The sequence below is a fragment of the Labeo rohita genome, chromosome 24 (genome assembly GCF_022985175.1).
Source record: "Labeo rohita strain BAU-BD-2019 chromosome 24, IGBB_LRoh.1.0, whole genome shotgun sequence".
In the NCBI taxonomy this organism is placed as follows: domain Eukaryota; kingdom Metazoa; phylum Chordata; class Actinopteri; order Cypriniformes; family Cyprinidae; genus Labeo; species Labeo rohita.
Window position 1 is genome coordinate 19,807,872 of NC_066892.1, and position 18,636 is coordinate 19,826,507.

Below are 18,636 nucleotides of genomic sequence, written 5' to 3' on the forward strand. Positions count from 1 at the left end.
TGATCTTGTTGTCAGAGTCTTTTCAGGTTTGGTTAGTAGAGGACGCATACAAAATTGTGAGACACAGTAAGTTTTTTGTACTATTTCTCTGCATACATGCTGTGAAAAATAAAGCATGTTTATGTTAATGTTTATGTCAAGTTTTCACTATCTTCAGGACTCTTCAGTACATCATGGAAACAGTCATGACAGATTCACTGCCATTGTCTGCAAGGTAGGCTGAATTATTACATATTCTGTTTCATCTTTAAAACTATAGAGACGTAAAAAGAGTTTTGCACTTTAGCAAAGTACATTTGAAGGGTTTTATATGAAAAAAAAAAAAAAAAAAAACCTGGTTCAATAGCCGGAACTACTAATAAATAAATAAATAAATAACCTATATGCTGTTTACATCAGCCTTCAAAGTCATAACTGGGTGCTGGTATGTGTACTTTAACAGAACAGAGAACAATAGTTTCTAAATGTGTTTTCATTTCGGTCTCTCAAAAAGTACTGACAAACATGTAGCAGCAATACATAACACAGGAGTGTGCTATTTCTGTGGTCAAGAAATTTTATTCTCTTCATTTAGTTTGTTGTAGTATACTGTTATTTTTTGTCACTATTCTCATAAAAAAGTAACATTTTGTTAGAATATAACAAAAATTGATTTATATAATCAAGTTGTCCTTTGATTGTTGCATTGTAGACATTACAGTTTTTCTCAGACACTGGCTCAGTTCTCGATTGAGATTTTTTTTTCTTCTCAAAACCAATGTATATTGGTTTTGGTGTATACCAAAATATAATGCAAGTGTTTCAGAGCCAGCAAAAGCTATGAAAAGAGTGATACTTTATCTCACAGAGTACGACGCAGCCTGCAGAAGGAGTACAGTGATAAGTGCCTGCTTCCCACAGTGATGTTCATTGGTAGTAAAGCTCTTATATAGGGATATATGAGTGTTGAAGGTGTGAGGGTTGAAGGTGTGCTTTATCAATGCTGTCATGAATTCACACACCACTGTGTGATTTAATACAACAACTTGATGCTGAATTTACTAGACAAATTTTAGACGGCAACATTTAAATGTATTAATATTTCAAAAATATTTTCCAATATTTTCTGTAGTCACTAAAAAATGTTGGGTTAAAATTAACCCAACTAGTAACCCAACTATGGGTTGGTATAGCACCTTCCCATCTGTGGGTTATTTTAACCTAATGAATTGGGTTAAAATCCAGTAGGGTTAAAAGTTACCCAACAGTAGAGTTAATTATTTAGATTAATGAGTTAATTATTTAGATTAATTTACATCGCTATTTTTTTTTTTTAAATAAAATTACTTAATAAAACGTCCCAGGTTACGTATGTAATCATGGTTCCCCGAGGGAACGAGATGCTGCGTTGAAACGCTATGGGGAATGCCTCCAGCGTGACCACGCTCTAAAAACACGCATGCATACAGTCCAATGGAGAAGCGAGACATCACAGGCGGGGTGACATAGAGACCAGGAAGCTTAAAAGCACGTGTGGTGCGTGCAGCCGGCAGCTTCTGATTAGAGAAGCAAGCGCTGCAGGGACGCCGGAAGTATGGCCCGAGATGCAGCGTCTCGTTCCCTCAGGGAACCATGGTTACATACGTAACCTGGGACGTTCCTCTTCAGGAACTCGAGCTGTGTCAAAAAACTATGGGGACGCCGTCAGACTTTTAAATCCCTGCCTAGTGTGTATCACTGAGCACAGGTAGGATGAGAGAAAAGAGGAGCCCAGATTGGCATAAATGTGAGAATGAGAATGTCATGAAAGTGAGTGGCATGGAACAACCCGCAGCGTTGAAATGTCAGAGAGGGTTCTCCTTACGAGAAGGCCTTGAAGGCCACCATACTTCGAGAGGAGTGAGCCTTGACCCCCAAATAGAGGGGGGGAATCAGAGGACTCAGGGTTATGGAATAGCAACCCAATGACCACATAGCAAAGCTACACCTGGCCAGAGGCCACAGCGCACCGTGGAGGAAACCTGTAACCAGGGGGTTCCTACCCACTGAGGAGCCACCCAGAGGGGCGTGGTAGGCCGAAATAGCCGTCACATAGACCTTCAGGATGGAGTGGGCTATCCCTGCGGAGAACCGATCCTGCAGAAACTCCAGCACTGTACCAACTGGGCAGTTAACTAAATCCTGCTGGCAGTGTCCGCACCTTGAAGTGAAGAGTCTCCACATCAGGGCATACAGTTTCCTCGTAGAGGGAGCTCTGGATTGGAGGATGGTCTCAACAGCCTTGGTTGAGAGACCAGAAGCTATGAGGTGTGCCCCCTCAGGGGCCACACCCACAGCTTCCACAACTCTGGGCGAGGGTGGAGGATGGTGCCCCCCACCTGAGAGAGGAGATCCCTCCTGATGGGAATCTCCCATGGAGAGCCGTTGAGAAGGGAAATCAGGTCCGAGAACCATGCTTGGGCCGGCCAGCACGGGGCTACTAAGAGAAGATGGACCCCGTTCCGGCGCACTCTCTCCAGAACTCCCAAGAACAGAGCCTGTTGAAAATCCTGTTGAAAGGCGGCGGTGGAGCCGATAACCTCGCGATAACCTCGCTCTACAGTGCGCAGGACCCAAGCAGATACATTTGGCAGTAGTTTCCACGCTGCCAAATAATCTACTAAGGGAACCAGTCTCTCGAGACTGGCCTCTGGTGTTGTTTGTAGCTGTCCAGGGACATTAACTGCTCTCAGCGAGAGGAGTTTGTCCTGGGACCACACAAGGATCTGGTGCGCCAGCTTGTACAAGGGGCGTGAACGCAGACCTCACTGGTGGTTGATGTAGTAGACCACCACTGAGACAGGAACCAAGGCTTCCTCTACATGTTGTGAAACGGGTTTCCCCTCGGGGAGAACCACTTTGTCCTGAGCCACCACCGTAGGGGTCTCATGTACAGCAGGCCAAAAGGTATCAGTTTGGACGCAGCTGCCATCAGACCCAGCAGTTGTGGGAACTGCTTTACAGTGAGTGACTGGCCTTCTTTCACTCTCGCGACTGCAGTGAGGATCAACTCAAACCGAGCAGGGAACAATCGTGCCTGCATCGTGGTCGAATCCCACACCACGCCTAGATAAGTGGTCCTCTGTAATGGAGAAAGCACACTTTCTTGGCTTTCAGTCTCAACCCCAACACTTTCATATGAGCGAGAACGACATCTCAATGCCGAACCGCCATATGCTCTGAATGAGCTAATGTCAACAATTGTTGATATACTTCAGTTTGTGGATGCCCTGGAGTCTCAGAGGAGCCAGAGCAGTATCCACACACTTGGTGAAAGTGCAGGGTGAGAGTGCACAGCCGGACGGAAGAACCTTCACCCCCAAAGCGAACCTCAGGAACTTCCTGTGTTGAAGGATGGACATGTAGAGGTATGTGTTCTTAGATCTGAACACAACCTCTCCCCATCCTTCTTCAAAACAAAAAAGTACCGGCTGTAGAACCCGAACTCCCTGTCGTGAAGAGGGACCACCTCAATGGTCTCCTTCCTTAAGAGACTGTCTATTTCCTGTTTCATTACCAGACCCTGCTCGGGGCCAACCAGAGTGGGAAAGACCCCTTTGAAACGTGGTGGCGAAGCGCCGAATTGAGTGCGATAGCCTCGCTCTACAGTGTGCAGGACCCAAGCAGATGCATTTGGCAGTAGTTTCCACGCTGCCAAATAACCTACTAAGGGAACCAGCCTCTCGAGACTGGCCTCTGGTGTTGTTTGAGCTTATAGTTCGGTGTCCCGACAGGAGACGGGTGAACTAGCTGCTTTAGAGACCCCCGCAGGGGTGGCCAGCTCCCTAGCTCCGCTACGTTTCCGGGCGGAAGAGACTGAGATGTGGGCTTGATGGAGACTGCTGCGCCCTGGAGCACCGGCATGGTTGGCAGGCTGATCTCCCGAGGGCACTGTGGAATGCGGTGGACCCCACTCTGCCCCAGAAGGGCCTGCCCTCAGAAGTCCTGGACCATAGGAGTCAGGATTCTCCTTATACGTGATGCCTCATAGGTCCGGGTGAAAGTGTTTCAGTACCTGAAACATGGTCAGCATCTCCAGGCAGCTGATGTGCCAAGCTGGATGGTGACCGCTCCACAGACCACGGGCGGGGTGGCCATTCATGACCACTCCTAAACCGGTAAGGGACACGTCTGTCGCTAGCATTACGCAGTGACAAGGACCTCCCAACACCGGGCCCTGAGACAAGAAACAAGGTCTTCTCTACATGTCCAAGGCACATAGACATCACCGTGTGACCTTGATATGCAAAGCAGGTTTCCCCTCAGGGAGAACCCCTTGGTCTTGAGCCACCACTGTAGGGGTCTCATGTACAGCAGGCCAAAAGGTATCATGTTGGACGCAGCTGCCATCAGACCCAGCAGTTGTTGAAACTGCTTCACAGTGAGAGACCGGCCTACTTTCACTCTCTTGACTGGCATGAGGATGACTCGATCTGAGCAGGAGAAAGACGTGCCTGCATCATGGTCGATCCCACACCACGTCTAGATAAGTGGTTCTCTGTAATGGAGAAAACACACTTTTCTCTGCGTTCAGTCGCAACCCCAGTTCTTTCATTTGGGCGAGGACAATATCTCGATGCCGAGCCGCCACTACTCAGAATGAGCTAATACCGACAAAATGTCAATAAGGTTCAGTATGCAGATGCCCTGGAGTCACAGATGAGCCACAGCAACATCCACACATTTAGTGAAAGTACTGGGTGAGAGTGCAGTAAATAAATTTAATTTCTCAGAATTAAATGACAATGGGAGAAGAACTAAACATTTAAGATGCACATTTGTTCTTCGTTTCTTTTATTTCTTTTTTGACATAAGAATAAACACATTATGAATGGACACAGCCTGCCCCCTCAAGGGCAGACTGTGCATGCTCAGCTCCCGAACAAACCAGACATAAATTGGGTGAATCCCTGCCCATGTTCTTCTAGAAGCGAGGGCAGGTAGAAACGAGTGATCTAATATGCCGTCTGCTCATATGCGGACAGCATCAATCTCCTCGGAGAAAGATAGCCGCAGCAGTGCAAGCTCTCACTCAGAAGGGGGAAGAACCGCAGCGCGGGCTTCCGAGCCCCGAGAGAGAGTGCTAGATCTAGGGAGAAAGGCAGAGAGAGGGCGGACTCGTCTCTAACCCGTTTGCCAGATCCATGCTGCTAGCACAAAAACAGAGTGACACACACACAGAGCGCTTGCTTAAAGACAGAAGCTGCCAGCTGCACACACCGCACGTGCTTTTAAGCTTCCTGGTCTCTATGTCACCCTGCCCACGACGTCTCGCTTTTCCATTGGACTGTATGCACATGTGTTTTAGGGCCCCATAGCGCTTCGACACAGCTCGAGCTCCTGAAGGGGAACTACATTATAACACTAGTTTGTTTTCATATACATATTTTGTTTATTTAATTATGCAAATAATACATATGACAAATGTTTGTCTACTGGTTCCAATGTTTGTCTACTGGTTCCTTCCCTAACAGTCTCAAATGTGCTGTAGTGACACCATATCTTAAAAAAACAAATCTTGATCCTTCTTCTTGTTCCAATTTTCGTCCTATTTCTAATCTACCCTTCATTTCAAAGATCCTTGAGAAAGTTGTATTGACTCAACTACAATCTTACTTGACTGTTAATTCTGTTCATGTTTGCACATCCTGATTTTGCTGAGTTAGATGTGTTCCTGGGTCAACATATTTTGTTGACCCTGGAACAACATTTTAATCCAAAAATTTTATCTTGACCACATCCCTACACCTAAACCTAACCTTACCCATGAGTAATCCATGAAATCAGAGGAAATGATAGATGAATGACACTGATGTACAAGCACAAAACACTGATTGTAAGCCTAAACTTCACATAAAACTATTAACTGTTTTTTCAAATCTGACTGGTTAATCACAATGTTGTTCCAGGGTCAACAAAGATGTTGATCCAGGAACATGCCGTACTTGGTAAAATCAGGTTCTGCCCATCCACACACCCCTTCTAGAACATTGAGATCCAGCGATCTTGGTCTACTTGTTGTGCCTAGATCTAGACTTAAAAAATGAGGAGATTGAGCTTTTGCAACTGCTGGTCCGAAACTCTGGAACAGTCAAGCGCACCATATTAGATTAGCCCCCTCTGCCTTCAAGTCTGCTCTAAAGACATATCTTTTCTCTCTTGCTTTCAATACCCCTTGATCTCTGTTCCATTGTTGCTTTTATTGTTGTTTTTATTTTTGATACTTTTGTTTTGATAATTTTATGTCTGAGATTTTCTTATTCTACTATGTTCAGCACTTTGGTCAACTCTGGTTGTTTTTAAATGTGCTTTATAAATAAATATTGTATTGTATTGTATTGTACATTTTTAACAAATATATTTTGAAATGTAAAACAGTTTTAGTAAGTACAATAAATTCATACTGCAAATGTTTGCAAAATAAGTGTACAAGAATGTGTAAAAACACACAAATATGCACACACAACAAGATGTACACTGAATTCAAAACCAACAAATGTGACTCTGGATCACAAAACCAGTCATAAGGTTTAATTTTTTTTTTTAAATGTGTACATCATCTGAAAGCTAAAAAAATAAGCTTTGAATTAATATGTGGTTTGTTAGGATAGAACAACTATTTGAAAATCTGGAATCTGAGGGTGAAAAAAAAATGTAAATAATGAGAAAATCACCTTTAAAGTTGTCCAAATGAAGTTATTAGCAATACATATTACTATTAAGTTTAAATTAAATTAAATTAAGTTTTGATATATTTATGGTAGGAAATTTACAAAATATCTTCTTGGAACATCTTTCTTGGATCTTTACTTAATATCCTAATGATTTTTGGCATAAAAGAAAAATTTATAATTTTGACCCATACAATGTAATTTTGGCTATTGCTACAAATATACCCATGATACTTATGACTGGTTTTGTGGTCTAGGGTCACAAATGTGTATCAATTCATATTTATTTATATCAACACATACACAAAAGTGCACGAATAAAACAAATATACAATCCTTTATCAATAAAACAAAAATAAAAAATCATAAAAACAAGTAATAATAATAATAAAACAAAACAAATCTGCTGGCTGCTGGACTTACTGATGATCAGTAACATAAAAAGTTTTTATAGATCACTAAATACAAAGTTTCTAAGGAAGAGGTAAGTAATGTGTTGAAGGAACTCCTGGGATATTAGACTGTGTGCTGCAAATGGGTGCAGAGGGCTTTGGGTAGTTGATGTCATACATGTAGAAATGTTTGAAACACAGATCCACTGCTTGTAGTAAGGTCTTCTGTTCCATTGCTTCACTAAAACATTAAAAATCTCGCTGTCCAAAAACTTTTGACTGGTAGTGTATATGGATCACTAATATAAATAGTTTACTTACCTTGAAATGTTTTAGTTAATTGGCATGTGGATGTTTAATGTATGAAATTCCACTGTTGTAGTTTTTCCTTCACTGAAGAACCCAATATCTAAACATAAGTATAAACAAATTTAGTACACATTTAAAAAACATGCAAATCTTGTCATAGCTTTATAAAAGAAATGGCTGTAATTAGAGGCTATTTTAATATATGCATAACAATATTCAATATAAATAAACCATAAAAACACTTTTAGTGTTATTACAATTAGTGCTCACTTTCCAAACAACTGACGCTTATCCTGTTTTGACCAGCAGGCGTCGCCGTTGTGTCACGAACGGTTGGAAGCAGTGAATCATTTGCAAAGCTCTCCAAGTATATATAACTGCAGACCGGAGATCTCCAAAATGGGGTGGGAACTCTAAAAGTGGGCAGAACCTCGAAAACGGGGCAGGGTCTCATTGCGCAAAGACTTTACCCATTGGCTCTGGCTTCAGCCTATTGTTATTGACTTACATTTCAAAACTAAACTTTATAAATTAAACATTGTTTGTAGTTGATCTCAAATAAAACTAGAAGTGAACTAACTTTGATGTTGGCTTAGCAAAGCCAGCCTCAGCAGCCTTGGGGCAAAAGAGCCAGAGTACTTGTGTGTCCGGCATTCTTGAGCTGCCCCGCTGCAAAAAAACGTACAACAGTATTTTTCAATGGGCCCTTGCTATTTCCTATTCTAATAAAAAAGTTTACTAGGCTATGACAACAGCTTCAACAGAGTTGGCTCGCTGGATGCGAAATAAGTCATGCCTTTTATTGTTTTCCCTGTTTGCTATTTCAAAGTCCTGTCACCAAAGCGTTGTGAACAATGACACAGAAGGTACAATGCGATTTAACCAAGCACAATGGTTTGTGTAGATGATGCTGTCACACAATGGACATGTCTATTTTCAAATAAATTATGAGTCCTTATGTGAGTGCTATTATATGCACAATATGAAAATAGATAACTAATATAGTGTCCCTTCTTCACTTGGATGTACATTCAGTTATATCTGGCAACTTGAGAAATATATTGTTAATACCATTAAAATTAAGATAAAAAAGGAATGGTCTATCAGTCTTTAGGAGATTACAGTTTCTGCATACTTACTATACTGGGCTTTATTAAAGGTTATGAAAATATAATGAATTTATATGCATTTTTTATGTAGCCACTTAAATGAAACATTTTCAGAGTCTTTGAACTGAGATCTTGAAGGATTTGTTATCCTGTGGCTCCCTCGTGTGGACAGCATTAGCATTATGGCCTTCATCTCTGAGCCACATTAAGTATAATAATAATAAATGGCCAATATTTTTTTAATGATTACAAATGTTTAATGTTTAGTGTATTGATAATATATCCACATTAAACTCGAATTTACTGATTCTGTATCTTATTTTATGCTTTAAGAGTTTCATTTTCAATTTACATTTTTAAGCAATGATGATTGATTATTATGTCACTTGTTAAATGGTTACAATTATAATTTCTAATATATAAACGATATAATAATGAAAAAAGTACAACAGTTATTGTTTTTTTAATAATATTTTGACACTTGCTATTTAGTATTTTAATGAAGGTTTTTATGACAACAAAAACTGTCATTACTAAAAATGAAACACTAATTTCATTCATATTGTTTTTTCAATGGGTCAAGCACCTTTACATAAATATGGCTGTTTCCAAGGTTTTTTTTTTTTTTTTTAGGATTTACATTTTAAAAAGTAAAAGCACTTGAAACTTTTTAAGCAGCATGTGCGAACCCTGTTAGTATTTGTTATAGACCGCAGTAATTTTCTATTCAAACGAACGTTCAAACGAAGTTTATTGTGATAAAAAGAAATATAGATATCAGTTAAATTGTGCGATAAACAATTTGCAAACAATAGTATAACAGAGCAGATTTTAGGTTTGTAGATGTTTAGATTTCAGAGAAACAAATAAAACAGGTCACATGCACTCAGTTCAGCTCTTTATAATCTTCTTCTGCTTGTATTGTGTTCAGTTGCTGGAATATTTTTATTTAAAAGGCTCTAAAAGAAAAAAGTTTAATGACAACTCTGCAGAGAACTTGCGATCTATAGAAACTCGATGCGAGGCTTTCACTTATACACAAAACTATGGCAAGCCGTTCAGGAAATAATACATGTGTATTGTGTGAATATGGATTGGTTCACTGGTTGAATGTATGGTTTAATGACAAACGCATTCATTTATAATACATTGGTATAACCAGACATATACTGGTTTAGATACATCGGTCTGATCACATGCACATGGGTTTGCTCCTGTATACGTTGGTTTGTGCAAGTAAACATTGGGCTCCTCAAATATGCAATGGTTTCCTCCAATATATATTGGTTGAGATATATCGGTTTCTTCAAGTATACATTGGTTTATGTATATATTGTTTTCTTCAAGCATATTATGGTGTAAATACATTGGTTGGCTTAGGTATACATTGGTTTGTTCAACTGTATACTGGCAGTTTACTTAAGCTTATACTGTTTTTTTTTTTTTTTTTTTTTTTTTCGATTATATATTGGTTTAGATACATCGGTTTCCTCAACTATGTATTTGTCCCCACGGTCAAGCCCAAAACCAAAATGTGCCCAATACCAAGAAAAAAACTGTTACAAAAATATTAATATATAATAATAATAATAATATTAGTTATATTACAATGTAATATATTTTACTGGGGAGTTTCTATCTAGCAGTCTCTATTCTTATTCTATTTTATCTATTTGTTTTATTGTTTTACTTAAAAAAAGAGCCTCCAACAACACTAGCAGTCTCTATTCTTTGGCTATTCTATGTACTTATTTTATTCTTATTTATTATAAATAATGACCCTTTTATACATTAATAATTTCCTGCTTTTTCTACAGAATTCCTCCAGAGGTGAAATGAAGTTTGCAATAAAATCTTATTCAGGGTGACTGTGACTCTCTGAAAATTAAGGGCAAAGTCTGTCAAAATACATTATAACAGTGGTTCCCCTTCAGGAACTCGAGCTGCGTCAAAACGCTATGGGGACCACCCTCAGCGTAAGCACTCTCTGAATCACATGTGTAATCAGTCCAATAGAGAAGCGAAACATCATAGGCGGGTGACGTCATGGACCAGGAAGCTATATTTCCGCCAAGCTATAGAGCCACCATTCAGCTTCTTTCATTCAGTGAAGCGCTCTGTGTGTGTCTTTTCGTGTCTGTTTTTTGGTCTGTTTTTTGTGCTAGTTTGCACACCTTTTATTTGAGGCATGATGTCTGATAGCCACATTACAAGCAGTGTGTCCCTCGCTGCTCACGTTACATCCCAAACGGGGATACACACAGCATGTGCATGGTTTGCTTAGGAGCGGATCACACAAAGTCGGCTCTCGAGGGAGCAGCTGCTTTCCGCTCGTCGCGGCTCTGGCCCCGCTTCCGCCGAGGCAGAGCGGCAGCTGCACTCGTGGGGTTTGCAGCTGGATCTACTGGAGGGAATGGAGACGGGTTACCCCCTATCTCCTTCCTCACCCGGTAGATCCGGGGCCCATCTAGACCATTCCCGGCCTGCCTCTTCGCCCCTGCTTCTGACTATTATGGGAATGTGGCGGGGACAACAGAGAGCGGATACAGAACAATCCCTCGGGTAGAACAGACGCTCACGAGCTATCTGTCTCCCGAAGTGGCATCGTCTCTGAAGGCTCCGGTCTTATCCTCCAAGCCACTGCGCACAACATCAGCGCTGGTGGGTAAGGGGTACTCGGCGGCAGGTCAGGCTGGTGCTTGCCTGCACACCATGGCGGTGCTGCAGGCATACCAAACCGACTTGCTAAAAGAGCTAGATGAAGGCGACGAGATAAAAAGAGATGACATCTCGGAGTTAAGGAGAGCCGCTCATCTGTCTCTCCGCGCCACCAAAGAGACCGCCCGCGCCATCGGGCAGCGGAGAGACACCTTTGGTTGACCCTGTCTGACATGAAGGAGAAAGACAGGGTCTTCCTCCTTGATGCCCCGCTTGCGCCGTCTGGCCTGTTCGGCGACGCTGTCAATTCCGTCGTCGACAGGTACCAGGGGGCCCGTAAACAAGCGACGGAGTTTCAGCGGTTTCCCCCTCGTCGCGTCCTAGCTCTTGGGGCTAGGACCGCTCCTAGCCCCAAGAGCTAGGACGAGATGAGGGAGAAACCACTGAAACCGCTGGGAGCAGCCCCAGCCGAGTACCAGCTCCTCATACTGGGCGTCACAAAAACAGAGCGTCGCCTCTCGGGCTCCTCCACAGCGGGACCGAGACCAGCGGCACTTGAAGTCGGGGGCTTCTAAGTCGAGGCCCGACCTGAGGGTCATGCTTCAGACAAAGAAGTCCTCGACGAAGCGATCCTGACGGTTGTGCAGGACCGCTGAGGGCAGCCCCTGCTGGGGAGGGGCGGGTTGCACCACATTCTACGGTGTCCGTCTCTCCTCAGTGCCCTCAGGAGATGATCATGCGTACCCGCCCAGCAACATAGCGGAGCTGGGGAGCTCGCCACCCTTGCGGGGGTCTCTAGAACAGTTAGTTCGGTCGGTTCCTGCTGGCACGCCGTTAGAGGGCACTGAGCTAGCAGTTCAGACAAATCCAGAGGCCGGTCTCGAGAGACTGGTTACCTTAGTAGATTATTTGGCAGCGTGGAAGCTACTGCCAAACGTATCTGCATGGGTGCTGCGCACTGTAGAGTGAGGTTATCGTATCCAATTTGGCGCTCCGCCGCCACCTTTCAGCAGGGTCTTTCTGTTGTGAGAAGAGTGAAGGACCCAGAGGCGAAGGCCGGGAAAAGCAAACAGAAGTCTTTATTCGTTCTTGGCAACGATAGTAATAATATTAACACAGGCTGTCTGCCGTCTACTTCCACTTCTGTAGCGCAGAACAGGGAAAATACAGGAACGAAAAGTCACAGTCTCAGCTGGAGCGCGCAGACTCCGGCAGCGCAGCAAGTGGGGATCAGGTGCCGTAGCAATCAGCGCGAACCCAGATTGCGATAGCCGACAGCTGGGGGAGAGAGAGGGAGGGAGAGATGACATAGAAAGAAGAGGCTAGATGACGAGAGTCAAACCCGGCTCGTAACACTTTCCCACTCTGGTGGGCCCCGAGCAGGGTCTGGTAATGGAACCGGAAGTAGAAACTCTACTGAGGAAGGAGGCCATTGAGATGGTCCCTCCTCAAGACAGGGAGTCCGGGCTCTACAGCCGGTACTTCATTGTTCCGAAAAAGGATGGGGGCCTGCGTCCCATTTTAGATCTGAGGCAGCTGGACCACTCAGTCATGTGGCTGAAGTTCAGAATGCTGACTGTCAGTCAAGTGGTGTTGCAGATCAGGTCCGGAACTGGTTTGTTACGATAGATCTAAAAGACGCTTACTTTCATGTCTCCATCCTTCCTCCACAAAGGAAGTTCCTGAGGTTTGCTTTCAGGGACAAAGCATACCAGTATTGGGTTCTTCCGTTCGGCCTAGCACTCTCACCCCGCACTTTCACAAAGTGTGTGGATGCAGTTCTGGCTCCGCTGCGACTCCGGGGCATTCGCATACTCAATTACATCGACGATTGGTTGATTCTGGCTCAATTGGAGCACATGGCGGTTCAACATCGAGATGTTGTCCTCGCTCACATGAAAGAGTTGGGGTTGAGACTGAACGCCAAGAAGAGTGTGCTGTCTCCATTACAGAGAACCACCTATCTAGGCATGGTGTGGGATTCGACCACGATGCAGGCACGTCTGCAGATTTGGAGAGTTCTTTGCGACTCAGGCACTGGTACTCTCTGACTCATCCAGCTCCCCTGGGGCTGGATGCCATGGTACAGGCGTGGCTGAGGCTTTGTTTGTACGCCTTTCCCCTGACCGCACTGCTCCCGGGAGTTCTGGAGAGAGTGTGCTGTCTTCTTTTAGTTGCCCCGTACTGGCCGGCCCAAGCTTGGTTCTCGGACCTGATTTCCCTTCTCAATGGCTCTCCATGGGAGATTCCCATCAGGAGGGACCTCCTTTCTCAGGCGGGGGGCACCATCCTCCACCCTCGCCCGGAGTTGTGGAAGTTATGGGTGTGGCCCCTGAGGGAAACTACGCCTTGAAGTGGAGACTCTTCACTTCATGGTGTGGACACCACCAGCAGGACCCAGTTGGTACAGTGCTGGAGTACCTGCAGATTCGGTTCTCCGCAGGGTTAGCCCACTCCATCCTAAGGGTCTGCGTGGCAGCTATTTCAGCCTACCACGCCCCTCTTGGTGGCATGTCAGTGGGTAAGGACCCCCTTGTAGTACGTTTCCTCCACGGTGCGCTGAGGCTGAGGCCTCCAGTACGACCCCGGGTCCCTACTTGGGACCTTGCCATGGTGCTAGAGGCTCTTTGTAGGCCCCCTATTGATCCTATTGAAGAGTCCTCAAATCATCATCTGTCCACTAGGACAGTCCTTCTTCTGGCATTAACGTCGCTTAAGAGAGTAGGAGATCTTCAGGCCCTTTCTGTGGCCCCTTCCCACTTAGACTTTGCCCCTGGCATGGCCAAAGCTTTTCTTTACCCTAGATCTTGGTATGTTCCGAAGGTCCCCTCCACAGCACCATGGCCCATTGTACTCCAGGCCTTTTGTCCTCCTCCCTTTCGGGATTCGGACCAGCAGAAGCTTAATTGTATGTGTCCAGTTCGAGCGCTGGACACGTACGTCCACAGAGCTTCCATGTAGAGAAAGGCTGACCAGTTGTTTGTCTGTTATGGTCCCCCTAAGAGGGGTCTCCCTGCTTCCAAGCAAACCCTTAGCCGCTGGATTGTGGATGCGATCACTCAAGCTTATGAGTCCTCAGGCCTTCCCTCTCCCTTGGGAGATAAGGCCCACTCTACTAGAGGCATCTCTGCCTCCAAGGCCTTCATGTCGGGTGTCCCTACGCAGGGCATCTGTAATGCTGCGGGATGGTCCATGCCCCTAACCTTTGTCAGGTTCTATGATCTAGACCTGCGAGTCGCTCCTGGCTCTTCTGTCCTTTTCGGCCTAGCACACACACTGGGCAGGGACTTGGAACTATGGGGGCATGGGCATATCGTTCCCCATAGCGTTTCGACGCAGCTCGAGTTCCTGAAGGGGAACGTCCCAGGTTACGACTGTAACCTCGCTTCCCTGAAGGGAACGAGACGCTGCATCTCGAGCCATACTTCCTGCATCCCTGTGAGTGTTCGTTTCTTCTGTAAGATGAATGCCGGTTCCGGCGCACGTGCCTTATAGCTTCCTGGTCCGTGACGTCACCCGCCTATTACGTCTCGCTTCTCTATTGGACTGATTACACATGTGATTCAGAGTGTGCTTATGCTAAGAGCGGTCCCCATAGCGTTTTGATGCAACGTCTCGTTCCCTTCGGGGAACCGGGGTTACAGTTGTAACCTGGGACGTTCCCAACCGCGTTCCTGGAGGCCCCCCAACACTGCACGTTTTGTATCTCTCCTTTGTCTGACACTCCCATTTCAGGTCTTGGAGTCTCTACTAATGAGCTGATGATCTGAATCAGGTGTGTTTAATTAAGGAGACATGGAAAACATGCAGTGTTTGGGGGCCTCCAGGAATGTGGTTGGGAACCACTGTATTATAACACTGACCATTTCTTGATTTTTAGACAGGCATTACTAAAATTGAGGTCAAATCAATTTTTCAAAAAAAAAAAAAAAAAAAAAATCTTATTCAGGGTGACCGTTACTCTGTCTGTGTCAGGTTTTATTGAGTTTAATTTTACAGCTTGGGAGAAAATGAAAAACAAATTCTGTTACATTATTAGGAACTTTTTCTTGTAAAGGTTTCTAATTTTTATAGCTGAAAACCAAAGTAAATGCTTTAATTGTAAATTGGTCATGCAGATAAAAGCGAATTTTAGAGTTACTGATTTTGGTTGCTCAGCTTTTTCTGTAAGAGCTGTTTTATTGTACATGGTATTATATCAATGTTTTTATTTTATAATTTGTTTTGGTACTCTCCTGCCCAGGGACAGCAGATGAAATTTAGTTATGTAGCTAATTCTGGGGCAGTTTTTTTTTACTGTGTACTGTCCCTGTCAAATAATGAATTTAAAAATAAATAAATAAATAAATGAAGGAGTAATGCACATGTAACGCACAAAAATCTAACAGGAAGCATCTTGATTTCCTTTTTCAAAATGCCACATTAATTCATCACTGCCTCACATTAATCCTCAATTTTACAAACGCTTATTGCTTTACTTAACACCAACAAATCATGGCTTTAGAATAGGCTTTGGAATATGCTTTGGAATAATCACCTTTTTCAAAATTATGTTAGGTTTCTGTCCAACTACACATGGTTAATATACACTACCAGTCAAAAGTTTTTGAACAGTAAGATTTTTAATGTTTTTTGTTTTTTGTTTGTTTGTTTGTTTGTTTGTTTTTAATTCTCTTCTGCTCACCAAGCCTGCATTTATGCGATCCAAAATACAGCAAAAGCAGAAATACTCTAGTCTATAATGTCACATTATCCTCCAGAAATCGTTCTACATAATATGTTGTTCAAGAAACAATTATTATTATTATAAATATATAAAACAGTTGAGTACATTTTTTGTTGAGGATTCTTTGATGAATCGAAAGATATAAAGATCAGCATTTATCTGAAATAAAAAGCTTTTGTAACATTATACACTATACTATTCAAAAGCTTGGAGTCAGTATGTTTTTTTTCCAGGGAAAGAAACTAAAGAAATTAATACTTTTATTTAGCAATGATGCTTTAAATTGATCAAAAGTGATGACAAAGATGTTCATAATGTTACAAAAGATTTATATTTCAGATAAATGCTGTTCTTCTGAACTTCCTATCATCAACCTGAAAAAATTCTACTCAGCTGTTTTCAACATCATCATCATAATAATAATAATAATAATAATAATAATTGTTTTTTGAGCAGCAAAATGAAAGAAGAGATATGTGATATTTTGAATGCATTCCTTCATTTTGCAAGAAATGTAAGGCATTTTGTGTGTGCAAATCTTGGATTTGTGTGTAAAGCTTATAGAAATAGAGGCAAAGTTTTGAAAATGTGTGTAAGCAGTTGAAAAAAACTGTAAATAATAAATGAATAAATGATGATGGTCAGTGTTATAATGTGACAGAATTTGTTTTTAATTTTCTCCCAAACGCAAATTAATACTTCTATTCAGCAATGATGCTTTAAATTGATTAAACTGATCAAAGTGATGATAAAGATGCTTATAATGTTACAAAAGATTTATATTTCAGATAAATGCTGTTCTTCTGAACTTTCTATGCATCAAAGAAACCTGTAAAAATTCTGCTTTTCAACAATAATAATAACTGTTTTTTGAGCAGTAAATCAGAATATTAGAATGATTTCTGAAGGATCGTGTAACTGGAGTAATGGTGCTAAAAATTCAACTTTCAAATCACAGGTATGGCAAGCCGTTCAGGAAATAATTCATGTGTATTGTGTGAATATGGATTGGTTCATTGGTTGAATGAATAGTTTAATGACAAACGCATTCGTTTATAATACATTGATATAATCAGACATATATTAGTTTAGATACATCGGTCTGATCACATGACCATGGGTTTGCTCCTGTATACGTTGGTTTGTTCAAGTAAACATTGGGCTCCTCAAATATGCAATGGTTTCCTCAAATATGTATTGGTCTGTATATATTGGTTTCTTCAAGAATATATTGGCTTGTATACATATTGGTTTATTCAAGTATATACTGGTTGAGATACATCGGTTTCCTCAACTATGTATTGGTTAGTGTATATTTTGGTTTGTTCAAGTATATATTGGTTTAGATACATCGGTTTCCTCAACTATGTATTGGTTAGTATATATTGGTTTATTCAAGTATATATATTGGTTTTGATACATCGGTTTCTTCAACTATGTATTGGTTAGTATAGATTGGTTTATTCAAGTATATATTGGTATAGATATATATCGATTTGCACGAATATGTATTGGTCCCCACGGTCAAGCCAGCCACCTGGGTGTTACTGCACGTCTGTTAGCGGAATTACGGTACAGATACCTGGAGCGGCCAAAAAGCTCACAAAGATGTCTATTTAGGCAGTTACTATTTATATTTAAAAAAAAAAAAAAAAAAAAAAAAAAAAAAAACTATTTTAAAAATATTAATATTGCACAATATAAAAGATATAGTTATATTACAATCAAATATATTTTACTGTTGATTTTTTTTATCTAGCACTCTCTATTCTTATTCTATTGTATCTATTTGTTTTATTTTTTTTTTATTTAATAAGAAAAGAACCTCCAACAACACTAGCATTCTCTATTCTTTTGCTCTTCTATGAACTTATTTTATTTTAATTTATTAGAAATAACGACCCTTTTATGCACTGTAACACATTAATCATTTTCTGCTTTTTCTACAGGCACTATTAAAATTCCTTCATAGGTGAAATGAAGTTTGCAATAAAATCTTATTCAGGGTGACCGTGACTCTGTCTGTGTCAGGTTTAAAAGTAATTGGCAGAGAGATGTTAAAAATTTCACAGTAAACAAGAAAGCAAGATTGAAACCAAACTTTTTTTTGTTTACTGTAAACATTTGTGGTTGTGAATACAGTATTTTACAGTACGAAAGAAAAGAAATACATGACTCCAAGCTTTTGAATAGTATAGTGTATAATGTTACAAAAACTTTTTATTTCAGATAAGTGCTGATCTTTATATCTTTTGATTCATCAAAGAATCCTGAAAAAATGTACTCAACTATTTTAGATATTTATAATAATAATAAATGTTTCTTGAACAGCATATTATGTAGAATGATTTCTGAAGGTTCATGTGACACTAAAGACTGGAGTAATGATGATGTAAATTTAGCATTTCGTATATATTACAATATATTGCATTTTAAAATATATTCAACTAGAAAGCAGTTATTTTAAATAGTAAAAATATTTCACAGTATTACTGCTTTTGCTGTATTTTGGATCACATAAATGCAGGCTTGGTGAGCAGAAGATTATTTAATTAAAAAAAAAAAAAAAAAAATCAAAAAAATTCTGTTCAAAAACTTTTGACTGGTAGTGTATATTGACCATGTGTAGTTGGACAGAAACCAAAGAAAATTTTTAAAAAGGTGATTATTCCAAAGCATATTCCAAGGCCTATTCTAAAGCCATGATTGGTTGGTGTTAAGTACAGCAATGAGCATTTAGGGTGTTAGTGTGA

The 18,636-nt window shown here is 41.4% G+C and overlaps 1 protein-coding gene across 1 annotated transcript in view; it reads left to right on the forward strand.

Annotated features, from left to right (window-relative positions):
- The first annotated feature begins 32 nt into the window (after positions 1 to 32).
- Positions 33 to 18,636, forward strand: part of LOC127155441 (uncharacterized) — a 35,752-nt gene continuing 17,148 nt past the window's right edge. The window contains exons 1-2 of the mRNA XM_051097631.1: positions 33 to 66; positions 158 to 214. Coding sequence (XP_050953588.1) covers positions 174 to 214 — 41 coding nt within the window. The 5' untranslated portion in view covers positions 33 to 66; positions 158 to 173. The remainder of the gene's footprint in view (positions 67 to 157; positions 215 to 18,636) is intronic.